General features: G+C 39.3%; 2 protein-coding genes across 4 annotated transcripts; one reads left to right on the top strand and one right to left on the bottom strand.

The window, feature by feature from the left end:
• Positions 1-105: 105 nt before the first annotated feature.
• stau1 (staufen double-stranded RNA binding protein 1) lies at positions 106-9010 on the top strand. Of its 3 annotated transcripts, none has more exons than XM_086292857.1 (15): positions 106-306; positions 2863-3142; positions 3402-3523; positions 3607-3763; positions 3872-4028; positions 4137-4308; positions 4418-4513; positions 4662-4874; positions 4961-5104; positions 5231-5377; positions 5472-5547; positions 5626-5945; positions 6058-6180; positions 6706-6785; positions 8207-9010. In XM_086292857.1, the coding sequence occupies exons 2-15, from the start codon at positions 2959-2961 to the stop codon at positions 8292-8294; spliced, it is 2079 nt and encodes a 692-aa protein (XP_086148983.1). In that variant the 5' UTR covers positions 106-306; positions 2863-2958; the 3' UTR covers positions 8295-9010. The 3 variants fall into 3 exon arrangements, with proteins under 3 accessions (XP_086148983.1, XP_086148984.1, XP_086148981.1); XM_086292858.1 differs by having other exon boundaries at positions 2859-3142; positions 3875-4028; XM_086292855.1 differs by having other exon boundaries at positions 2859-3142.
• A 1900-nt stretch (positions 9011-10910) lies between these two features.
• Positions 10911-16226, bottom strand: rdh20 (retinol dehydrogenase 20). Its single transcript, XM_086292847.1, is given in 5 exon segments — positions 10911-11399; positions 11530-11661; positions 14458-14605; positions 14853-14949; positions 15774-16226. Coding segments are annotated over 5 exon segments (951 nt in total). The 3' UTR covers positions 10911-11278.
• Positions 16227-22398: the final 6172 nt, after the last annotated feature.

The following is a 22398-nucleotide window of genomic DNA, read 5'->3' as shown; positions in this document are numbered from 1 at the left end:
GTGATTGACCTCAACATGTTTGTTTTACTCCTTTGTGCTTCACAAGCCTCTCGGTCCTGAATGATAATATTTGAGATCGTGGAAGTACTTCCTCCTAGTCGATGTCACTTCCTGCAGAGTGAAGCGAGATAGTGCCATTCTCTTTAGTGTTTGCCCTGTCTTCCCAATGTCCACCTCCTCACCGCTCGCATTTCGATATCAAAATAACGCACTGTGATTCTCCAAACTGGCCATTAACAAAAGCAAACGACCGTAAATCAGCGTGTCATATGGAGTAACTAAAAACCGCACAGAAGGAGCGACGAGGTGAGCTTTACTTTGTGCTCAGACTTTGTCGGCGTTAGCTAGCTAGCGGTGACACCGGGTGCTCCCAGACTCGCTTTGAATTAAACACAAGATGTTTCCTCCCCTTTTTTCTGATGTATTAATTTAATAAACACATGTCAAGTGCTGTTGTCAGTGAGTTGTGGGCGTTGTCTTGCTGTTCTCAGCACCTGTTCAGCAACGAGTCTTGTTTTTTTGCAAAGATTGTCCTATCATGTCCACCCCTGCCTTTCGTAGCGAATATGCTAGTTAGCGAGCATGTTTCCCCTGTAAAGCTTGTACATCCACCCGGCGGCCTGATTTTAATTAGGAATTATCTGCCAGTAGCTTGTGCTGCTCACAGCTAGTCAAATCATTGACGAATATACAGGTCCAGAAAGCCTACCAGACAGTAATCGTGGTTGTTTGCAAGCGGCTGTATCAGCTAACCACCTAGCCTCAGTTTTTCGTGTTGTAAATCGAGCTAATAGTAAACATTTTTTCTTAAACAAATTAGTTATTATTAGTATTATTTTTGTATTTAACCATGCTTAGCATGAGATGCAGGTTACAGTCGTTGCATGTAAATGGTGGTTCTGCTCTATCACAGTTAGTGAAGGCTCCCAGGGCCCCTTTGACAGCACGGACCCTCCCAGCTGTGGTTTGAATGAGAACAAAAAGTGATTTGAGTTTTTATCAGCAGCATCCTTACTGTGAGATCAAGGCAGCGAAAATGCTGTTAATAAACATTACTGTGCTGTATTATTATAGGCACTATATGGCTACGGTGTTCCCTTGGTCACTTGGCAGATTATCACTTTTTGGCACAAAAAGTGATTTCCAGTGATTCCATGCGTTTTTGTTTCCCATGTTTCCAGTCCTTTTTGGCCATTTAAAATACCTTTAAATAACTATTTTTATATTTCTTGAAGTTTCTGGTGTCCTCTTGGCCAGATTACTCTTAAAAAGCCATTTTTGTTTTGTCAATGAAACTTTTTAACTTGTTAAAAATGGATATATAATAGCCATAAACTGATTCTACCATGTGATAGGAATGTTGTTTGTGGCTCAAGATAACTTGATATCATTCATGAGGGATACATTTGACATATGTTTTACACAGTATAGGCCAACAAGTTATTTTTAGCAGTTTAAATACAGCCAATCGCTTTTTGGCAAAGGCTGTTAATCCGTTTTGGGCACAACACTGTTCTTATAGGCTGATTGATAAAGTTATCTCCCCAGTATAGACAAACTGGGTGACCTGTGCTGGGACCAACACATATTACTGTTTCTGTCCTGCTTTTCTTTAAATTGGCAAATTGTCTGTAGTGCTCAAATGAACACAAAATTTGTATTTAACTACCAGAGTGATTTTTTTTTTCATGCTATGCTGTCAAATGTCTGTTACTTACAATGAAATGTATTTATACCCTTAAACCACCTTAAATGGGTTTCATATTGTTATGCAGATGATATCTGATTGTACATTTCTTTTTCTTCACCTCACAATGTTCCAAAAATATCTATCCTTCATGACTTTAATGATGCCACAAAGCACTGCATGGCTGCTGATTACATTTTAGTTATTACTGGAAGTAACCATTGAAGCTCTTCTGAACTGAGCAGTTTGTGTCATATTTCAGGCGTACTTATGGAACAAAATGACTGTGCGTGTTTGGCAGAAGTCGGTGCAGGTGGTCTCTACCTGGGCAGCTACCGAAACTATTCTTAAGGCCCCAAGATCACATCTTTATTGATATATACAGAGATTAAAAACTTGTCATTAATGGTACAGGGAAAGTTTTCAAATGATGTCTTTATGGGGAAAGTATTAATAGTCTTGTGCGATCCTGCTTTTTTAATCTTGGCGATCACTTTCAGAGATGTGCATTATCAAATGCCTGCTTACATTCGTGAACTCTTTCGTCCTTATATAACGTGCAGATAATTCAAGTCTTTCTGCTCGACACCTATTGCCAGACTAAAAAAAAGAGAGACTGTGCTTTCAAAGTTGCAGCTTCAAACTATGGAATGCACTACCATTACATTTGAGATCTGTGGACTGTATTGAAACATTAGTTTGAATCAAAAGAAAACACATTCTTCTACATCTTGAATAAAAAGAAAAATTGTTTTGTAAAAAAGCCAGGCTTTCTTCATTGCATTCCTGACTGATTGAATGTGCTAGAAAGAACATTTTGTTTTTGGCAACTGCAAAATGCAGAAAAATAAATAGTAAATTCACATAGTGCTGTTTACTTTTTTAGTGTAGCTGATAATATTAGGTTGACTTAAGCTTAGTGTACAGCAGTGCTGATTGACTGCTGGACGGTGCTACTCTTGGTTCCCTTATCTGTTTTTGTTGCACTTGTAAGTAAATTGTTCAGGTGTTTAAGTCTTTGTTTAACAGTCCTGCAATTGACACCTTTTATCTTTGACTTCTAGGATTTCTGCTCTTGTGAAGGTTTTGATGCTGCTTTATTTTTTCAAAATGAAGATTTTCTTATATTCTAGTTATTTATTATTTGAAAACTTATGTCCTCTTTTTCCAGGTAGACCCTACATTCAGATCACCTCAATCAGCAGTCCTCCCCCACTGTAAATTTATATTCTTGACCTCATCTTACTGTTAACTTAGCTATAGCAGCGAGGATGTCTCAGCTCCAGTTTCAGTGTCCAGCTAGCCCCATGCCCGCTGCTTCTGCCCCCCTGCAGCCACAGCCTAGCTACAGCATCCCTTGTGCCTCAGGCACCCTACCGTCAGAGAGCGCCAGCCAGCCCATCAGGAGCTCCGCTCTCCCCGCAGGGTCAGCCACTCCCTACAATAGCACCACAGGTAGGTTTTCTGATTTTGTTTGGTCAGAAAGCTTACTTATCGGTGATGGCATTTAAATTAATTAGTTTGGGATTTATTGTTTAGTTTTTATGATCACATTATGCATCTCACACCCCTTTTATTGCAATGTTTTGTTAAAAAATTTGTTAGAACCTGGAATGCTTTTGCCAGATAGTATGTGTATGAGATTGTGAGACTTTATGATGGTTCCTGTAGATAGTTATAAAGAGAATTTTGGATCTTTCTTTTCCATAAACAGTATCTAACATGGCAAACCCTAAAGAGAAGACCCCTATGTGTTTGGTGAATGAGTTAGCCCGTTTTAACAAGATTCAACCTGAATATAAGCTGCTTTGTGAGCAAGGGCCAGCTCACTCAAAGGTACGAGTTGCTCACATCATTTTATTATTACTGTTGTCCTGTTCTGCTGCAACTTTGTGCTAATGATGGAGAATCAATTTTAGATTTTCTCAGTGAGGCTCACGCTGGGAGATCAGCATTGGGAGGCAGAGGGGACCAGTATCAAGAAAGCTCAGCATTCCGCTGCTGCATCAGCCCTCGCTGAGACTACACTCCCTAAACCCACTGTGAGGACACCCCGCAGCACAGGAAAGCACCAAGGTACGCTCTTCCCACTGGTTTTATTGTATTCTCTTTTCTAATTGTTGCTAACACCTTGTAAAATAGAAGCAGTGAATTCATTTTTGGTTTTTTTTGTTTATCTCAAAGCAGATGGCATGACGCATATTACAGAGCTGAGTGCACTATGCATCAAACTTGGTAAAAAGCCTCTCTATAAACCCATCGACGCATATACGGGGATGAGACCACCAAACTTCAACTACAATGTGCGGGCTCCAGGGCCTTACCAGCGCTCTATGCAACAGTGAGTTTGCATCATTTAGAAATCTGAGCAGAAATCTTATTGTCTCTCTCTCTTTTTTTGAGGAAATGGGGGGGAAATGGGTTGTATTTAACTTCAATTGTCATCCAGGTACTACTACCCATTTCCTCCTGTGGGACCAATGATATATCATGTGGAGCTTTCTATTGGAGGCCAGCAGTTTTTTGGGAAAGGACGAACGCGGCAGTTAGCCAAACACGATGCTGCTGCCAAGGCCTTGAAAGTACTGCAGAAGGAGCCAATACTGCAACAGTTGCCAGTGGTGAGGAAAGAAGCCCACACTCGGCATCTGTGATATTTATTGCTTCTGGGTTTTTTTTGTCGTTGTTGTTTGTTTTGTTTTTTTTAAAACATGTCCTCTTTTTTGACAGGTGAATGGAGAGCCCGAGGAGGAGAACCTGAACAAATCAGAAATCAGTCAAGTCTTTGAAATTGCACTTAAACGCAACTTACCTGTCAGCTTTGAGGTTTAAATGGATTTTATTTATCATTTAGGGGGGGATTTATGTCATTCACCAATTTGTACTCCACTGCATGTTCCTTCTGCCCATAATCTATTGAGTTTAATAGAATAAATGCTCCCCTACATCAGGTGTTTCCACTTTTGCTTTCCAGGTTTTAAAAGAAGAGGGCCCTCCACACATGAAGACTTTTGTAGTGCGTGTTACAGTTGGCGAGTTCACAGGAGAGGGCGAGGGAAAAAGTAAAAAGATTGCAAAGAAGCTAGCAGCAGCAGCTGTGCTGGGAGAGTTGAAGAGACTACCCCATATACCCAGTGTAGAAAAGACGCAGCCCCGCATCAAAAAGAAAACCAAATCTATCATCAAGGTAGTGCAAGTTTTATACTAGAGTTGGGATAGTGATTACACACCTAACGGCTTCCTTAAGCAATCATTAACCTGTCGTGCCAACAGCTGCAGACCAGTCCAGAATATGGACAGGGAATGAATCCCATCAGCCGCTTGGCTCAGATCCAGCAGGCCAAGAAGGAGAAGGAGCCGGAGTATAGCATGGTGACAGAGAGAGGGCTGCCACGGCGCAGGGAGTTTGTCATGCAGGTGAGTCAGCTGCAGCCGAGGCATGCTGGCAGCAGCACTTATGCAACATCTGTCTCTGCTTTCCTCTGTCTCCGCTTGTTAATTTCTCATTTCGTTCATCTTTTCCATCTGTTTATTCTGGTCCAGGTTACTGTGTGTGGGCAGTCTGCAGAGGGAATGGGACCCAGCAAGAAGGTGGCCAAGAGGAACGCAGCAGAGAAAATGCTGGAGCTCTTGGGGTATAAAGTGCCTCAGCCTCAACCCCCAAAACCGGCACTCAAAACTGATGAAAAGGTACTGCTTAGACCTTCTCAGGAAAGTCTCATAAATAAGTTAGGTGGCCAATGTTTATATTATATTTATATAGTAAAATTGTTGTTATATTTAGACCCCAGTGAAAAAGCCAGGTGATGGGCGCAAAGTGACCTTCTACGAACCTGGTTCTGTAGAGGAGGGGACACTGGGTAAGACTTGATGGGAAAATAAAAAACTATTAACAATCATGAAGAAAATCATTAACCTTGGAGCCTTTTGTTCAAAAGGTTCCAAGGAGGAGGACTTCCGCCTGCCTTACCTGAGCCACCAGCAGCTGCCTGCAGGGATCCTGCCCATGATGCCTGAGGTGGCACAAGCAGTTGGGGCCTGCCAAGGATCCCAGGCCAAGGACTACAGTCGAAGTATACCCAACCCAGGCAAGACCACGATCACTGCCATGATTGCCAACGAGCTGCTTTATGCTGGGACATCACTGACTGCAGAGACTATCCTGAAGACTAAAAATAACATGAATCAACTGCCCCACGGCCCCCTAACCAGGCCCTCGGAACAGCTCGGCTATCTGGCATCTGTGCAGGGTCTACAGGTAAACAATGGGTTTGACTTTCATGAGCTTAATTATTCAGTTTGAATTGTATAAATTGTTTTTTATGGTACAAATTAGTATAAATAATTTAAAATGTATCATCTGCTTGCAGGTGGAATACAAGGATTTTCCCAAAAACAATAAGAATGAGTTTGTGTCACTGATTAACTGCTCCTCCCAGCCACCGCTCATCAGTCATGGGATTGGGAAAGATGTAGAATCCTGTCATGATATGGTGAGTATTTATTTCAGAAACTACAGATTTAACACTCATTGACGCCCTTTGTGAGTGAGCCACAATAGTGATCAGGGAAATATATTTTCAGTGATGGGGGGTATAGTCAGCTGTTGATGTATAATAATCGTTTGTTAAATATTTATTTCGTGAGTGGAAGAGGGAGCTTTCAAAGGTAATACGGGTTTCTTTCTCAGTGTGCAAGTCCCGAGCCCTTGCTACTAACAGAAAAACACGTTTAATAATTCCTAACTTTATCCCAGCAACTTTCCATGAAGAGGATTTGGAATAAATCTTGTGTGGAGTCGTGCAAGTGTGACCAAAAGGCACACGATTGCTGTTAATGTCATGATGACACATTACAAAGGCTTTAGGCCAGCCGTTTCCAAAATAGGGGCTGTATAAGCCAGCTGCTTCATGCACTCCCATTCCTTTTTGTTGCTTCTTCCAAGACAGTAAGACTTCCAAGACTCATACTTTTCAGGTTACAGCTCAGATAACGCATACTGTTGCTTATTTTTTTAGGCTGCACTGAACATATTGAAGTTGCTCTCAGAGTTGGACCAGCAGTCAAACGAAAGGACAGGAAATGGACCAGTTTCTGGGTAAGCTATGAGAAACACTGCCTTTCAACTTGTAAAACATTTACATTTTCATTGCTGTTACGTCTTTAAAAACCTCATTTTCTCTTGTTCCAGTCAGGAAAGAGTTAAATAAAACCTTCAGACAAATGCAGCTGTCCAAAATCTGATGAATCACATACAGTGATGTCAGTTTGCATAGATGTCTGTTAGATCTGAAAAGTAAAAATGAGAGTGAAAAGAGGTTTTGGTGGTGTAGTGTTATAGAGAAGGGAACTTTACCTATATCTACATATTGGACTAACAATATAACACACCTGATTCTCTGATTAAGTTGAGTTGCATTGTAGATGATGTGAGGTTGAAGTTTGAGATGGCACGAGAATACATCCTTGGGGTTCGTGTATTTAGATTGTTCAAGGAGGAAGAGTGTGTGTGGGATGGTTCAAAAAAAAAGAAGAAGAAAATCTGGACGTCTGATGCTTTTTTTATTCTAATAGTGACACTAAACAGTGGTTGGAGATGCAACTAAAGATTATGTGTGATGAACTTGTGACCTTGTTACCTTGGAAATGATTGGTTTGAAACCCAGGACCAGGTTTGAGCCACTTGTTAGTCAGCTGCGGTCTTCAAAGCAATTTTGGTGTGTGAGTATGGAGTCAGTCTGCGATCAGTTTTCAGTTGAACAGGGTCAAGCTGGCAATTACGTGCAATCTGTCTGTGATAATACAATATTAACTGTGATAAATTGGTGAAAATGGAAAATGTTTGCAACTCTATCCCTTTATACATGCATAGAAATTGACATTAACTGTCTATATTCAGCCCGAACCTTATAAATTTGAAATAGAAATGCAGAAATAACTTGGATGGGGATTTAAATGCAAACTTACATAGACGCTCAGCAACTTTGCTTTTAGATCAGAGTATAACCAGAATACACCAACTGGCAAGTAGTTAAGTCCAGTCGGTGCAGACTGACTCTGATTGCAACATGTTAGCAATCTTTCTATGTTTTTAAATTAGGCTTTGGTGACAAATAACAAATAATACATCTCTCTGAGAGTGACCACAGTCAAAATCACACCACAAATTTTTGGAGACAGGTTGCCTCTCATCAGGCAACCTGTGCCGATACCCTCTGATCGAAAGTGGTGCCGCAACTGCTAGTTGTGCAGCAAATGCAAGTCACAAAGAGGTTTCTGTCTTTTATTGTGTTACTGAGCTTATAAGGGGTGTAGAAAGAAGTAAACGCCACATCTTGTTAGATGTTAAATGATGCGGGGCTCTGTAAACACAACAGAATTGTCACATGTAAATTCTTCCATGTTATTTTTAAAAATGAAGTGAATATATTCCACTTCAATAAACACTTGTGTATGGAGACAAAAAAAAGAGTGTTATGTGAGAGCTCAGCTAAGTTAATAATTTTTTATTTTCCGCAGGTGTGGCAAACAAGAAATTGAAGGGGACTTGCACATCAAACAGGCTAACTCAAGCACATTGGCACAGACCCTGGATGGCACTGTTTAGATTATGAGGTTTGGTTGTAAAAGCACTAGAGAAAACTCAGACACTGTGTTCTTAGTCAGATTTAGAAGGCTACAGGAAACTTTGGACTCTGTAGACTCTAAACCATCACTGTTCATATTCACCGTTACAAAATGTTCACAGTTAAACAAGATTAATAGGAAAAATAGACTATCCTCCTTGATGTTGTTTAATTGTACACATTATTTTTCTGTTGCTTTGTAGGGAAAAAAAAGTAGCTGCATCCTAGCCAATCAATTGGGAGGAGGGGTGCTTGATAAGGGGAGGAGAAAAAGGAAGAAGTGATTTACTGTGAACTCTTTATTTTGCATAGAACTTGTTTACTCTTTGTGAGAACTGCTAACTCTTGTTTTTAAGTGTTTTACGTTTTGTCCCCTGCAGAGGTAGTTCATTAAAGAATATTCTCAATATGGTTTAGATCTTTGTCTAGGGTGCAGCTGGCGAACCTCTGATTTTCCTAGAGTGCTTTATATCAACAACCACAAGTGAAGTGTTATCAACATTACCATGTAGGGCTGGGAAGAATCTGTGACTAAATGTAGCGTGTTGTAATGTGATCTTGTCGAATCTGTGTGTGGCAGGGATGTTTCCCTGTTGCACCAGTTTCCTTGAAAATCCCTTTTCCTCCCTTATGTCAAACTCTCCCTACTCTTTCTGCTCCCCATGGTAATTAAATGTGCTTACATGCACAAAACTAAGATTTGCCATTTTGTCTCTTTCTTTGTAATGTATAGAGGTGTGCTCGATTATGATTTTGCACTGATGTTGGCCAATTTAAGAGTTGTTACAGATATACTAACTCTTTAATATCCTTCACATATGCTAAATCTTGTGAATCTCTGGGCAGATTGCATATTTTGGTGATTCATTTTTTTTGATGTTTAAAAAAATGTAAATAAAGCCCCTGCAGCAAGCACGCACGGAGTGAACATTTCATAAACTGGTATCAAGGGGGTATATATTGTCTAATATGCCCTGATTGGACAGTTTATTTAGGTAGAACATAAAATTGACTCAATATTCAACTGTTTATGATACTGTCAACATCATCTGCAGCAAATAACTATTTCGTAGCAAGTTGTTTACTGAAAAAGAGAAAATATCCAGTAAGGGGCAGTTTTCTGGGTGAAAAAGCCTTTTTGATACCAGAGGTCAGGTGAAAATGGCCAGACTTCTCGGAGCTGATAGGCCAGCGGAAGTAACTCAAATAACCACATGCAGATGATCACGTCTGAACATAGTGCCTGAAAGTTGATTCTGTTCATGACAACAGAGCGTTTTCAGTCAGAGGAGCGTTTAATCACTCATCCAAATGACATCTTGAGTCCCAGCTGACTGCAGGTTTCCCAAACCTTATAAACAGTGCATTTGCATAATGACCAAAACTAGCACCATTGCATAACAATGAGCCATGGGCTTAGTTTCATGATTGTTAATATGCAAATCAAGAAACTAAGCTTGTGCAAATAAGTTCTCGGCAACCTGTACGCTGCTGAGACTGAAGAAGTCACTTGGATGACTGATGAAACATTTGCTCCATTGAAAACGCTGGATCGCTCTGCATGCGTCAAAGACACCTCTGAATACACAGCACATGGAGCACTGAAGCAGATGGGCTACGACAACAGAAGACTAAGACACTATGAGCAGGAAACTGAGGTTACAATAAACATGGCTATAGCTTGCTAACATTTTTATAGAAAATACTTAAAATTGCTTTTATTGCACCTTTAATGTCCCATTCAGTGGTTGAAGGTATCATTACAGTAAATCTATATCTGAATAAATATTGATTCTGCTAATTGAATTCAGGGTTAGTTTTACAGTATCGTACGCAATCGTTTGTTGCGTTATAACCAAATATTTGCTTCATAAAAACAAACGTGTATGATCTGAATCTTCTCATCCAAGACTTTTCAGTTGTTCTTCCTTGAGTGCACAAACAAGAGCTCATTCTGGGAATTATGACCAGAGACATTTACAACACCACATTGTGCTGCAGGAAATGTTTCATCGTTAGTCATACTCGTTCACTTGCATAAAATTAGAGAATGTTTGTCCAGTGACTGTGATTAGTATTGCTAATCTCACAAGACAGAAGTGTCACTTCTGTCTTGTGAGATTAGCAATACTTTTTAGCCTTCTTCTGCTACGTAAACTACACGTGCACTCATACATGCATGATCTGCAAGTGCAGTTTGTCCAGAATTTTCCACTCAAAAGTCCATATTAGCATTCAGTCAGTGGAGCTAAGCATCTTTTTTCTAGAAGGGACAGTTCTTATTCTGACAATTCTGATTCTGATTCTGATTACATATTTTTATATGTAAGTCATACGTCATAAATACTAGACACATTATTATTAAAGTTATTATTCTTGGTCTACATAGAGAAAGATTAATAAAATTCCCCTTTTGCAGTGTTACTTACTTTTTCTTGCTTACAGTTTATGATCTTTACAGGAAAACAATGCACCAGACGCGTCGCTTGCTGTGTTCTAACAGCATTTGTAGGTGTTGTTTTAGGTCATTTTATTATATGTGAATATAACAGAGTATAGAGGATTGCATAACAGCTATTAAAGAAGCTTTCCCATTTGGATCAGTGTAGGATTTAATCACTGTTTGGGCATTTCACAGATTTATGGTGAAAACATTTCAAGGGCACTTTACATTTCATATGAGCATTATTGAAATCTTCTTGGAGGCTGATGACTACTTGGCTGAGTTGTCATCCAGTACAGACTTCCAAATGATCAGCCTGAAAATGTAAAGTCTGTTTTATTATATCCATTTGACTGACTCATGGCTGCAGATGGACAATTTGGCCTGTTGTTCACAAAACCCACATTTTTTTCTTTCTTTTTTTTTGTCCTGTCTGATGTATTGTGGACCCTTTGAAATACCTTTGAAGGTATTGTTAACATTTGTACTCCTAAAGTTGTTTCTTTGTGTAAAAATGTATGACTAGGCGACTGCAACAGAGCCATTTGTCACTTGTTTTTTCGTGGTTTCAATAAAGGGGTACATGCACTTGTCAGAACCCATGAAGCGATAAGTGGTCACGTTAGATTCCCATGGCAACAACCTGAAAAAGAACAAAGACAGTAGAAGCTTAAATACCGTAATCAGCTGTTGAAAATGGATAGAAAAGGACATTTTCGAAAAGCATTCATCTTTATTTAGTATCTGGAAAATGTGAAGGTTGTGAGACTCACGCTCTGAAAAGAACAGGCAGGTAGGTGAGGCGAGGGATACACACTAATGGCTGGTTTACCAGGATAGCGTTCATAGCCTGCTCAACACAATACTGGGGCTCCAGAGGGGGCAGGAGCAGTTCCACTTCCTCCCTAACATCAAGGAACATTTAAAATATCAAGCAACATGAAACATTAGCAATAGACTCATACATAGGTTGTGTCATTGAGTATTTGAGGACATTTTTTTGTCCGTTTAAGAGCAAAATTGGATTTAGCCTTCTACAGGGAGTGCAGAATTATTAGGCAAGTTGTATTTTTGAGGAATAATTTTATTATTGAACAACAACCATGTTCTCAATGAACCCAAAAAACTCATTAATATCAAAGCTGAATGTTTTTGGAAGTAGTTTTTAGTTTGTTTTTAGTTTTAGCTATTTTAGGGGGATATCTGTGTGTGCAGGTGACTATTACTGTGCATAATTATTAGACAACTTAACAAAAAACAAATATATACCCATTTCAATTATTTATTTTTACCAGTGAAACCAATATAACATCTCCACATTCACAAATATACATTTCTGACATTTAAAAACAAAACAAAAACAAATCAGTGACCAATATAGCCACCTTTCTTTGCAAGGACACTCAAAAGCCTGCCATCCATGGATTCTGTCAGTGTTTTGATCTGTTCACCATCAACATTGCGTGCAGCAGCAACCACAGCCTCCCAGACACTGTTCAGAGAGGTGTACCGTTTTCCCTCCTTGTAAATCTCACATTTGATGATGGACCACAGGTTCTCAATGGGGTTCAGATCAGGTGAACAAGGAGGCCATGTCATTAGTTTTTCTTCTGTTATACCCTTTCTTGCCAGCCACGCTGTGGAGTACTTGGACGCGTGTGATGGAGCATTGTCCTGCATGAAAATCATGTTTTTCTTGAAGGATGCAGACTTCTTCCTGTACCACTGCTTGAAGAAGGTGTCTTCCAGGAACTGGCAGTAGGACTGGGAGTGAGCTTGACTCCATCCTCAACCCGAAAAGGCCCCACAAGCTCATCTTTGATGATACCAGCCCAAACCAGTACTCCACCTCCACCTTGCTGGAGTCTGAGTCGGACTGGAGCTCTCTGCCCTTTACCAATCCAGCCACAGGCCCATCCATCTGGCCCATCAAGACTCACTCTCATTTCATCAGTCCATAAAACCTTAGAAAAACCAGTCTTGAGATATTTCTTGGCCCAGTCTTGACGTTTCAGCTTGTGTGTCTTGTTCAGTGGTGGTCGTCTTTCAGCCTTTCTTACCTTGGCCATGTCTCTGAGTATTGCACACCTTGTGCTTTTGGGCACTCCAGTGATGTTGCAGCTCTGAAATATGGCCAAACTGGTGGCAAGTGGCATCTTGGCAGCTGCACGCTTGACTTTTCTCAGTTCATGGGCAGTTATTTTGCGCCTTGGTTTTTCCACACGCTTCTTGCGACCCTGTTGACTATTTTGAATGAAACGCTTGATTGTTCGATGATCACGCTTCAGAAGCTTTGCAATTTTGAGACTGCTGCATCCCTCTGCAAGATATCTCACTATTTTTGACTTTTCTGAGCCTGTCAAGTCCTTCTTTTGACCCATTTTGCCAAAAGAAAGGACGTTGCCTAATAATTATGCACACCTGATATAGGGTGTTGATGTCATTAGACCACACCCCTTCTCATTACAGAGATGCACATCACCTAATATGCTTAATTGGTAGTAGGCTTTCGAGCCTATACAGCTTGGAGTAAGACAACATGCATGAAGAGGATGATGTGGACAAAATACTCATTTGCCTAATAATTCTGCACTTCCTGTATGATGGACCCTCAAAGAATGATCAGTCTGTATGTGTATGTGAGTGAGGTATATTCAGGTCTACAGACTAAACTCTCCTTGTTTGTGTCTAAACTATGACACTCAAAATAAATTTAGAGTTAGGAGTAAACATGTTAGGATTGTCAGTGACACAGTTTTCATAATTTTTCACATGGCAAGCTACAACTGAAATACAGACCTTTAATTTTTAATAACCAATTAAATTCTCAGTTCAATTCAATTTTCAGTTCAAATGAGTCCCGTTTTATTTATATAGCACCAAATCACAACACCCTTTACTTTTATATTCTAAGGTAAAGACCTTACAGTAATACAAAGAAAACAGGGAAAACCCCAACAATCATATGGTCTCCTATGAGCAAGCGCTTTGGCAACAATGGGAAGTAAAAACTCCCTTTTAACAGGAAGAAACCTCCAGCAGAACCAGGATCAGCGAGTGCCGCGGCCGGTTGGGGGTGAGTGGATGAAGACAGTACACAGACATGCTTTGAGATTAACAGTAACTAATAATTAGATCAAAATTTAGCTCTTGCTGAGGGTGATGAATTGTTCATACTTTCTAGGGAACTCTATATTTTCTCTTTGCTGTAGTCTTCTACATAGATGGATAGAGATAAACCTAAAAAATAAACCTGTGTGTGTTTTATCTTATTTTAATGTTCCTGAGTGTACCAAACTGTTGAGTTGGCCTGTGATGGATTTTTGTTTTGTTTTTAATTTCTCTTTTACTTGTTCACATATATAGCTTCTAGATTCAAAATACTACCTCGAGAGTCAACGCTAGACCTTTTACCATCTAATTAATGGGAAAAAAGGAAAAGAAATAAAGAATTACAGAAAAATAGCCTTGTTGTCTTCAGTGATATTTCCAATTAACAGAAAATAGGGGACTCTGGATAAAAATGGCAGTAATTCCTCAACAGTTAATGCAATGTTTTAGTTAAATGCCTTGATTTAAGGTTGAGTCTGCACTCTTGTCACATCGTCACTGTTTCATGAAAGAGAGCCAAATTTATGAAAATTGTTTCACTCACCATAGTTTTTGGACCTTAACTGTATATGATTATTATGTTGGCATACCTTATCTTGCAGCCTTCAAACATGCCCGTGTCCACGATGTAGGGACACACAAGGGTTGTCTTCACTCCTTCTACCTCCTCAGACAGCAGCTCGTGGGCCAGAGACTCATGGAAGCCCACTGCAGCAAACTTGCTGGCACAGTAATCCTACCACAAAGAAAATCTATCCATCAGAGCTTATTCACGCTGCTTTTAAAGATGCTGAATATTCATTATTTGTGATTTGCCAGCCCTGCTTTGACTGCCAGTGCCGTTATATGCATTTTAATGTGTTACTTGATTTTGGGACTTTGTGAGAGAACAGTGTAAAACACAATAATAAAGCTGCCATATTCTTATTAGTTATATTCTCATATAGACTTATTGTAGCGGTATTTCTCCTGCATTGGCTCATCTCCACACAAGCTGTGCTGAAGAGACAGAGGACGCTGGCAATGGTCACGATGTGTCCGTGATTCAGGGCCTTCATTTGGGGGAGGAAAGCCTTCACTGTCTGAGGCCCACACATAGGAACAACCAGACAAACATGCATTGTCATAGCAGCAAAATGGAATGAGGCAACAAACTGTGCAGTGTTGTTAAATGTGACTTAAATACTGTTCGATGTGTAGGTTATTATGTGTAGCTTACGTTGCACAAGCACCTTGTTAATAAGAGGATTGTAGTCAAAGTTGCTAGTCCATAGGGTGAATGGGATAATGCTCTTGACGCAAAGCAATTTTACATTTCAAGTGTCCCTCAATAACATGCTCTGTGTACAGCCGACTGTAAAAAGATTATCCAGTATGAAATCCAAAAGAAAGAATTCCAGCTCTCTGATTCTTAGTCGGTAAAAGTTACTGGCCAAAGATGTGCTATGATTTGATTGTGTAATGCGTATTGTCTGTGATGTGCTGCTAAACCATTCTGCCTTTTGTTCCAGCGTTTGGCATTTTCACAGCTGATTAACTTTCAGCATTTATCTTCTGGATGTGCATGGTTAGTGACCTTGATTGATTTCTGATCAGTAGTTTGCAATGATAGTTGCATATTTAGACAGGAACACATTTTCTTTTGACCATACTCATAAAAAACACAGTATTGCTCTGGATAATCAAGTTAGAAAAAAGAAAAGAAAAGAAGCTATGATAAGCCCCAAAGCTTAGCATCTAAAATTTTGTGATACACTGGCATCTACAAGTATATCCAGCTAACAAGAAAGTTGGAAAGATGAAGTAAATCTGGACTGTTAAACCACTCAAATAAGAAGCTTCATTGCTTCAGATGTGACTGGGGAAATGTCTTCTATACATTTGATTTTAAACATTGAGTTCTCACCTAGAACAGAGCATGACAGTTGACTTTCATAGTCCTCTCAATCAGCTCATCAGGACAGTCTAGGATGCGCTTCCCAGCCACCACTCCAGCATTGTTCACTAGTATTGTAACGTCCCGGCCAAGGTCCTTTCTCATAAGCTCTGCGTTGCGGTACACATCTTCCCGGCTGGTTAAGTCCACTGCGTAGGTGTACGCCTTTCCCCCCATCTCATGCACCAGCTTGGCTGTCTGCTCATTGGAATTGCTATTAATGTCCCACAGCACCACTTCTGCCCCTTGCTTGGTGAATTCCAGAGCAAAGAGACGGCCCAGGCCACTGCCTGATCCGGTTATGAGCACCAGCTCGCCATCAATGGGCTTGGTGCATGGAGGCAAGATAACCCGCAAAGAATTTCTCAGGATGAAGTAAATGACATCCAGCAGCATCATCTGGAGGTCCATTAGAAAGATCATTTTGGTTTGTTTGTTTTTTTGTTGTTTTTTTACCCTACAGAAGCTCAGACTTTACCCCTGTTACCTGAAAAGGTGTATTTTCCTACCTGTCCTACAACCAAGTTGGTGCTTTCCTCCTCCTGTGACCCTCAGTCTTCAACTGTGGCTAAATACTCTCCTCCCAGATTAGAGGAAATAACTTGAGCTCCTAAGCTGTAAATGTATGAATTATTATAGATGAAAAATGTGGACCAACAGCTTTGCAGCGAGTTCAGGTTTAACCTTTTAAAGTTCACAGCTGACAAATACTAACAGATGCACCTCAGTAAATACTTTGAATACTTTATGTAAAATATCTTTTTTTTTATGTATGCATACAGTAACATTGGCTGAAAGTGAGAGGTGGTGAGGCACTGCTTTAAATGATGGAGACAAATTATTAAATGGATAATAGAGACAGGTGATTTTTCATCATTAGTTCACATTAATACAGAGCTCCATTAATATAGCTTTCAGGCAAAGTGATCAGTAATTAAATTGTATCCTAATAAATATTTGTGATGGGGAAACAAGAAGCTCGGTTAATAAACTTTTCAGTTCCACCTGTACCCGAGTCAAGCAACCCGAAAGATTAGTGCGGCATAGTTAGCATTTTTGAAATAATACAGATTTAGTCAAACAAGAAAGAAGAGCTTACTGAAAGTCCAGGAACATATTCTAAACCCTCTAAACTCCCACAGATCTTAGACAAAAGGACAGCAGTGGCTCTGAGGGTTAGTTACAGTTACCTCGCAAGATAGATCTTAATTTGGTTCAGTGAAGGGATACGATTCAGTGATAAGATTTGGTCCCAGCTCTACAGCTGCTCAGTAGAGCAGCAAGAATCATATTAAATGTGAACATAAGGAGATAATGTCTATGAACTATAAATCTCTGCACTCTTACTTATATCCCATGAAGCCTGCTTGCTGTGTATCACGTTCTTGTTTTCTAGGTGAGCAGTGCAAGCCTTGTTTACTTTCAGCATTGGCATGTGAGCCACTTTTATCAACCAATAGCCATTTTAACCCATTTCTTGTCATTTTTTTATAGGTAATGTTAATATATGTATTTTTATAGGATTTACAAAGAACATTTACTTACCATGAGGCAATGCATATGCCACAGCAGTGCTTTAGTTGTGATGGATGGCCCCAGTTTGAATCTATGCATAATTTGCTCTCATATTGAAATGTGAATTAAAGAGGTGGTGGGGGGTAAATTATGAAACAAAATTAAGGTAAGATAAAATCCATGTGCATGTGTTTCTACATCAAATTCTTTTTTAAACAGCAAATCTGCTTTTTAAGCTGGTACTAGTTTGTGTCTAACAAGCATTTAACATGTTAAATTCTGTCAAGTGTGCTGGTTTAGCAATCCAGTACAGAGCTGTGTATCATTGCTTGCTTCCTCTGGTGGACATGCATGGATAACGATACATTTTCTAACAGTATTCAGCATCCTTACTGTTGTGAGCCATTTAAAACTGGGCTGTTTCAATATTTTGTGAACTGCAAATAAACCTTTGAATATAATATATTTTAGCACAAACTGAGTAAAGCAGATTTTGTTCCCTGTTGTGAAATGGAGACAAATATAATGAAGTAATAACCGGTTGGCATGGACAGGATGAATGACCATAACAAGCAAAACCTGTTTCATGGGTTTCTCCATGCAGACGTTAGACAGGTTGAGTCAAGTCAGTATATTTACAGAGCACATGTCAAAACTGGAAATGATGACCAGTCGGGTTTTTACAGGGTGGCAACATTGAGATGTTGTTTATTTCATAATTACTATCCTAATAAGTAGAGTAATATAAAAATCACTATGAAAATAATTTATCAATAATTTATTAAAATGATCAGAGCAAAGTACTTTCCTCCTTTGTGATTTCTTATTTTTTTTGCATATTTATCACACTTAGATCTTTCACACCAAACCAATTTAATATTAGACAAAGATAACCGGAATAAACACAAAATGCTGTTTTTAAATGATGATTTAATTTCTTATGAGAAAAAAGATATCCAAGCCTACCTGGATTGTGGCCGACCTACAAAAAATGACCTCCAAGAGCACATTAGTTTAATTTTAAATGGATTTTTTATGCTAAAAAAATCTCCAATGTGTAAGAATTAAAACAATTCTGCAAAGAAGAGTGGGCCAAAATTCCCTCACAGTGATGTAAAAGACTCATTGACAGCTATCGGAAACACTTGACTGTAGTTCTTGCTGCAATGACCATTTAATAGGTTTAGGGAGCAAATGGTTTTCCACATAGAGCCAGGTAGGTTTGAATAGCTTTTTCCCCTATAACAAATAAAATAATCATTTAAAAACTGCATTTTGTTTTCACTCATGTTATCTTCGTCTCATATTATTAATTGTTTGATTACTCGAAACATCTAAATGTGATAACTAAGCCAAAAAAAGTGAAAAAAATCAAGAAGGGAGCAAACGCTTTTTCACAGCACTGTGTCAATAAAATCATAAACTAACTGGAGAAATTGTAACTGACTGAAATCTGCTCTTGTTCCCAAATGGATATCATTTCCTCTTATTTCATTGTGAATCTGACCTTTTGGTCTGAGAAGCATTCTTTAGAAAATAAAACATATTCTTTTGAAAATCTTTTAGTTCTGTAATGTGTGTTTTTTATGACATGCATTGCAACGATAATAATACTTATTTGGCCTGGTGCTGTACTCTGCGAGAGTTGTCTCTCTGTTTACTCGAGCAGCAAATAAATGAGGTCACACCTCTGAGAGCTCTGGAGTTTTATGGATACATATAGAGGAAGTTAGAGTCAAGAAAAGAAGAAAAATGAGCCACGCTGTCATGTCTTTGTTTTTCATTACGTTTCCTGTTTCAGTGCAGGGCGAGTCTTAAAGTTGTGGGGTTGTGATTATAACCAATATTTCATGTCCACACATTACCCCTTCCTTCTTCTCTCGCTGTAGCAGCAAATTGGAAATCTGAGTTTAACGATAAGAAGTCTGACAGGACAATAGTCCTACTTTACGCTACCCGAGTGAATAACAGCGACTGGCCTTTTTTCCAAAGTCATTCAAAGTATTGCATAGTACATTAAACTTTTTAAATTTGTTGCTGTGTTGGGTGGAGTTGTAATGTCATTTCCCATAAACACTGTGTGTCACTGATTTTTCTCTTCAAGCGTATTTATTTCTCGTATGCCAAGTGGGTTGTCCTAATGGAGGTCTGAGATGCATCGGCCAGGATCCATCATGAATTAGTACAGGATGGAGATCTGACCGATTATACTACTGTGATCACTGCAGACTGTTGCCCGGACTTTCAAACTGCATCTCCAGGTAGGTATTTTTCAAAAGAGGAATATTATTTTCTCAGTATTTATGAGACTAATGTCTAAATTTTAGGGTTTGTGAATGTTTTACATTATTACAAAGCCAGAAGGCAATGAAGTGTCTGACCCCAGTACATTATGGTGTGCAGTACATAGTACTGTGTATCCAAAAATCACCTTTATGTGCCTGTTTCATTTATAATGTTTGGATTTTATGACACTCAAATTGCAACTTGACCTGCAGATGCACGATTCTCTAAATACACTCGTTTTGGTCTTTGCCGCTTTCAGCAATATACTCTTTACCTCAGCAGTGTCCCGTGTGCCGAGTGAGTAGACAGAGTGGTCAGGCTGTGCTGAGGTCTGCAGCAGGAGCAGGACAATCCTGTAGGAGCCACTCAGTTTATGCAATCCCTGTCCCAGTTTTGAGAAGGGCACTTTCTGTGCAGAGTGCTGTTCCAAGCAAGGACACTGTAAAAACCTACTTTAGTACAAGTGTGTGTGTGTGTGTGTGGGGGGGGGGGGGGTCATACATTTTTTAATTTACTTCTTAAGAAAAAAGGAGCATCTGTAAGTGTGAGGCCTCCTTTTGATTCATATCTAATAATCTCACAACAGGCAAAATTTGAGAAGTTGTGTCATAAATTCCCAAATTAGCAAATTTTGACTCAGAGACAGTTGGCGGGTTTAGAAGCTTTATTGCAGACATAATTTTAATTGTACTGAGCAGAGATATTTTGACAAGATAATTTTTCCAACCCACCTACTGAGACACGGGGAAATGAGTGCGATATATAGAAACAACACACTGAGAGCAAAACTAGGAGAAGAGGTGAGTCAAAAAGGTAAGCAAGAACACATTGCATAAAAAAAAATCTTGTCTACCTAGATCATTGTGTTGCCACTGAGTAGCTGTACAGCCTGGAAAGGAATCGGTGGAAGAATGGATTGTTAAATACACAGCAAGCTTGATGAGGAAATGGTTAGGTGTGCTTCATGAAGCTCAGTTGGCGTTTGACTGAGGAGATTGCCAGTCCCAGAGGAACAGCGGGACTTACCCACCTGAGAGGAAAGAGAAGTATGGAGGGAAAAGACAGAAAGAGGGGATCCTGACAGATGGATAAGGGGGCTGATACTGCTAAGACCATAACAAGCTACCTGTTTTTAGGAAATCTTTGATGGCTTGCTTTGGCCTTCAGACTGGGTCTTCTAACTGTTACTGTCTCTTATCTTACATCCAGAAATGACAACACTTTTGAGGTTGTAACACATAAACTTGGGTTTCCTCAGACTACAAGTTTGGCTGGAAGCTTGTTCATTTTTATAGGATAGGTCTTCCTTGATCTCACTCCCATTATTTTTGGCCATGCTTTAAAATTCAAAGTGTGCATGTTGGAATTAATGTATGACCATATGTTTGACTTCATGCTTGAACATGTAGCACTTTGTAACGTTTTAAAGTGCTTTACAAATAATGTTTTCTTCTTGTTCTCCACAGCATGTGCGTATTTTGAATAAAAACATATGCATTTGATGTGGAACAACCCATCTCCATTATCCCAAAGTTAATATCCAAATTGAGGGTGTGCTACTTAACCCTTTAAAGTCAAATGTTCATTTTTACTTTCTTTTTAAAAACAAATGTCAAATTCCTGTAATTATTTCATGGTACACTCTGTACAGAGTTAACACTTATCTGGATGTAGGGTGAAAAAAAGGCAATTTTTGAAATTTGCCAAAATAAAGACGTTTTCAGGGGTAAACTGCAACAGCTGGTGTTTGTGACAACCATTCTGTAGTGTCTGTAATGAAAAACAAAATATCACCAGTTCCCTTTGAAGAATTATATCTGACCAAGATAATACCTAACACATCAAACGTAAGGTATGATCTATATGTTTATTATTATGTGTATTGTCATTTCATATGTATCAGTAAAAGTCTTGCAAATTACAGACTGTAGTCATTTTATATATGCTACATAGCATTAAAGCACTCATATGAGAAACATTTTTGGTTATCATCATATTGGAAAGGAAAAGTGGGAAGAAGCTACTACATAGTGCAGGATTTGTTTTATAGCCTAGTTTCAGTATACTGCATGTAGTATAAATGACAGACAATGGCGTGTACAAGTCAAAACAATGAAACAGAAATTACTTCATTTGCAGGTCCACTCATGTAAAATTTCCTAGCACAATGTAAAAGGGTTAAAAGCGTATTTGAACATATGGTGCTACTAATGTTCTTATCATAAATGCTTTTGCTGTAGTTCCAGCAGTTATTACCCTGTGTGACTATGGCAACGCTGGCAAGAGAGAGGTGTCCCTCACAGCAGCAATGTGATAGGTTAACACTTAGAGACAACCTAGAAAAATGTGAAATTATACTCTTTAGCTTTTTCACTGTATATTTTTTTGTTAACTGCGTGCACATGTGCGGACCTGTGTGCATGTCTATGTCTGTTTGTATAAAATAGGCAATGTGTCCACTTTCGGTTGACCTTTCTAACAGAAGGCTGCCAGCAGAGTAAGGGCCCACATACCAGGTGGATGTAGCACTTGAAGGAGGGGCACTGTGTGTGTCGTGTGCCAGCCACCTGCTGGTGCTGCCGGACGAAACACGAAGAGGAAAACAACACGGATAGGCTGAAGACAGTTTAAGTATTTTGCATGGAAACATCAAAGCTAATTATCTGCTTTGTTTCACCAGGATGTGCTTGACAGTCAGCAACACTGAATTTAGATTTGAGTTGTTCAGAAAATATCAATAATCAAGTGAGATAGGTAAGGTATTCAAGCATACCTTGACCCATAGACTGTATAT

This window comes from Aulonocara sp. 'chitande type north' Nkhata Bay, linkage group LG5 (assembly GCF_057382095.1).
Source record: "Aulonocara sp. 'chitande type north' Nkhata Bay isolate Kocher_YH1m ecotype deep benthic linkage group LG5, A_spYH_male_GT1.1, whole genome shotgun sequence".
Classification (NCBI taxonomy): Eukaryota; Metazoa; Chordata; class Actinopteri; order Cichliformes; family Cichlidae; genus Aulonocara; species Aulonocara sp. 'chitande type north' Nkhata Bay.
This window is presented reverse-complemented; position numbering and strand designations above follow the sequence as displayed.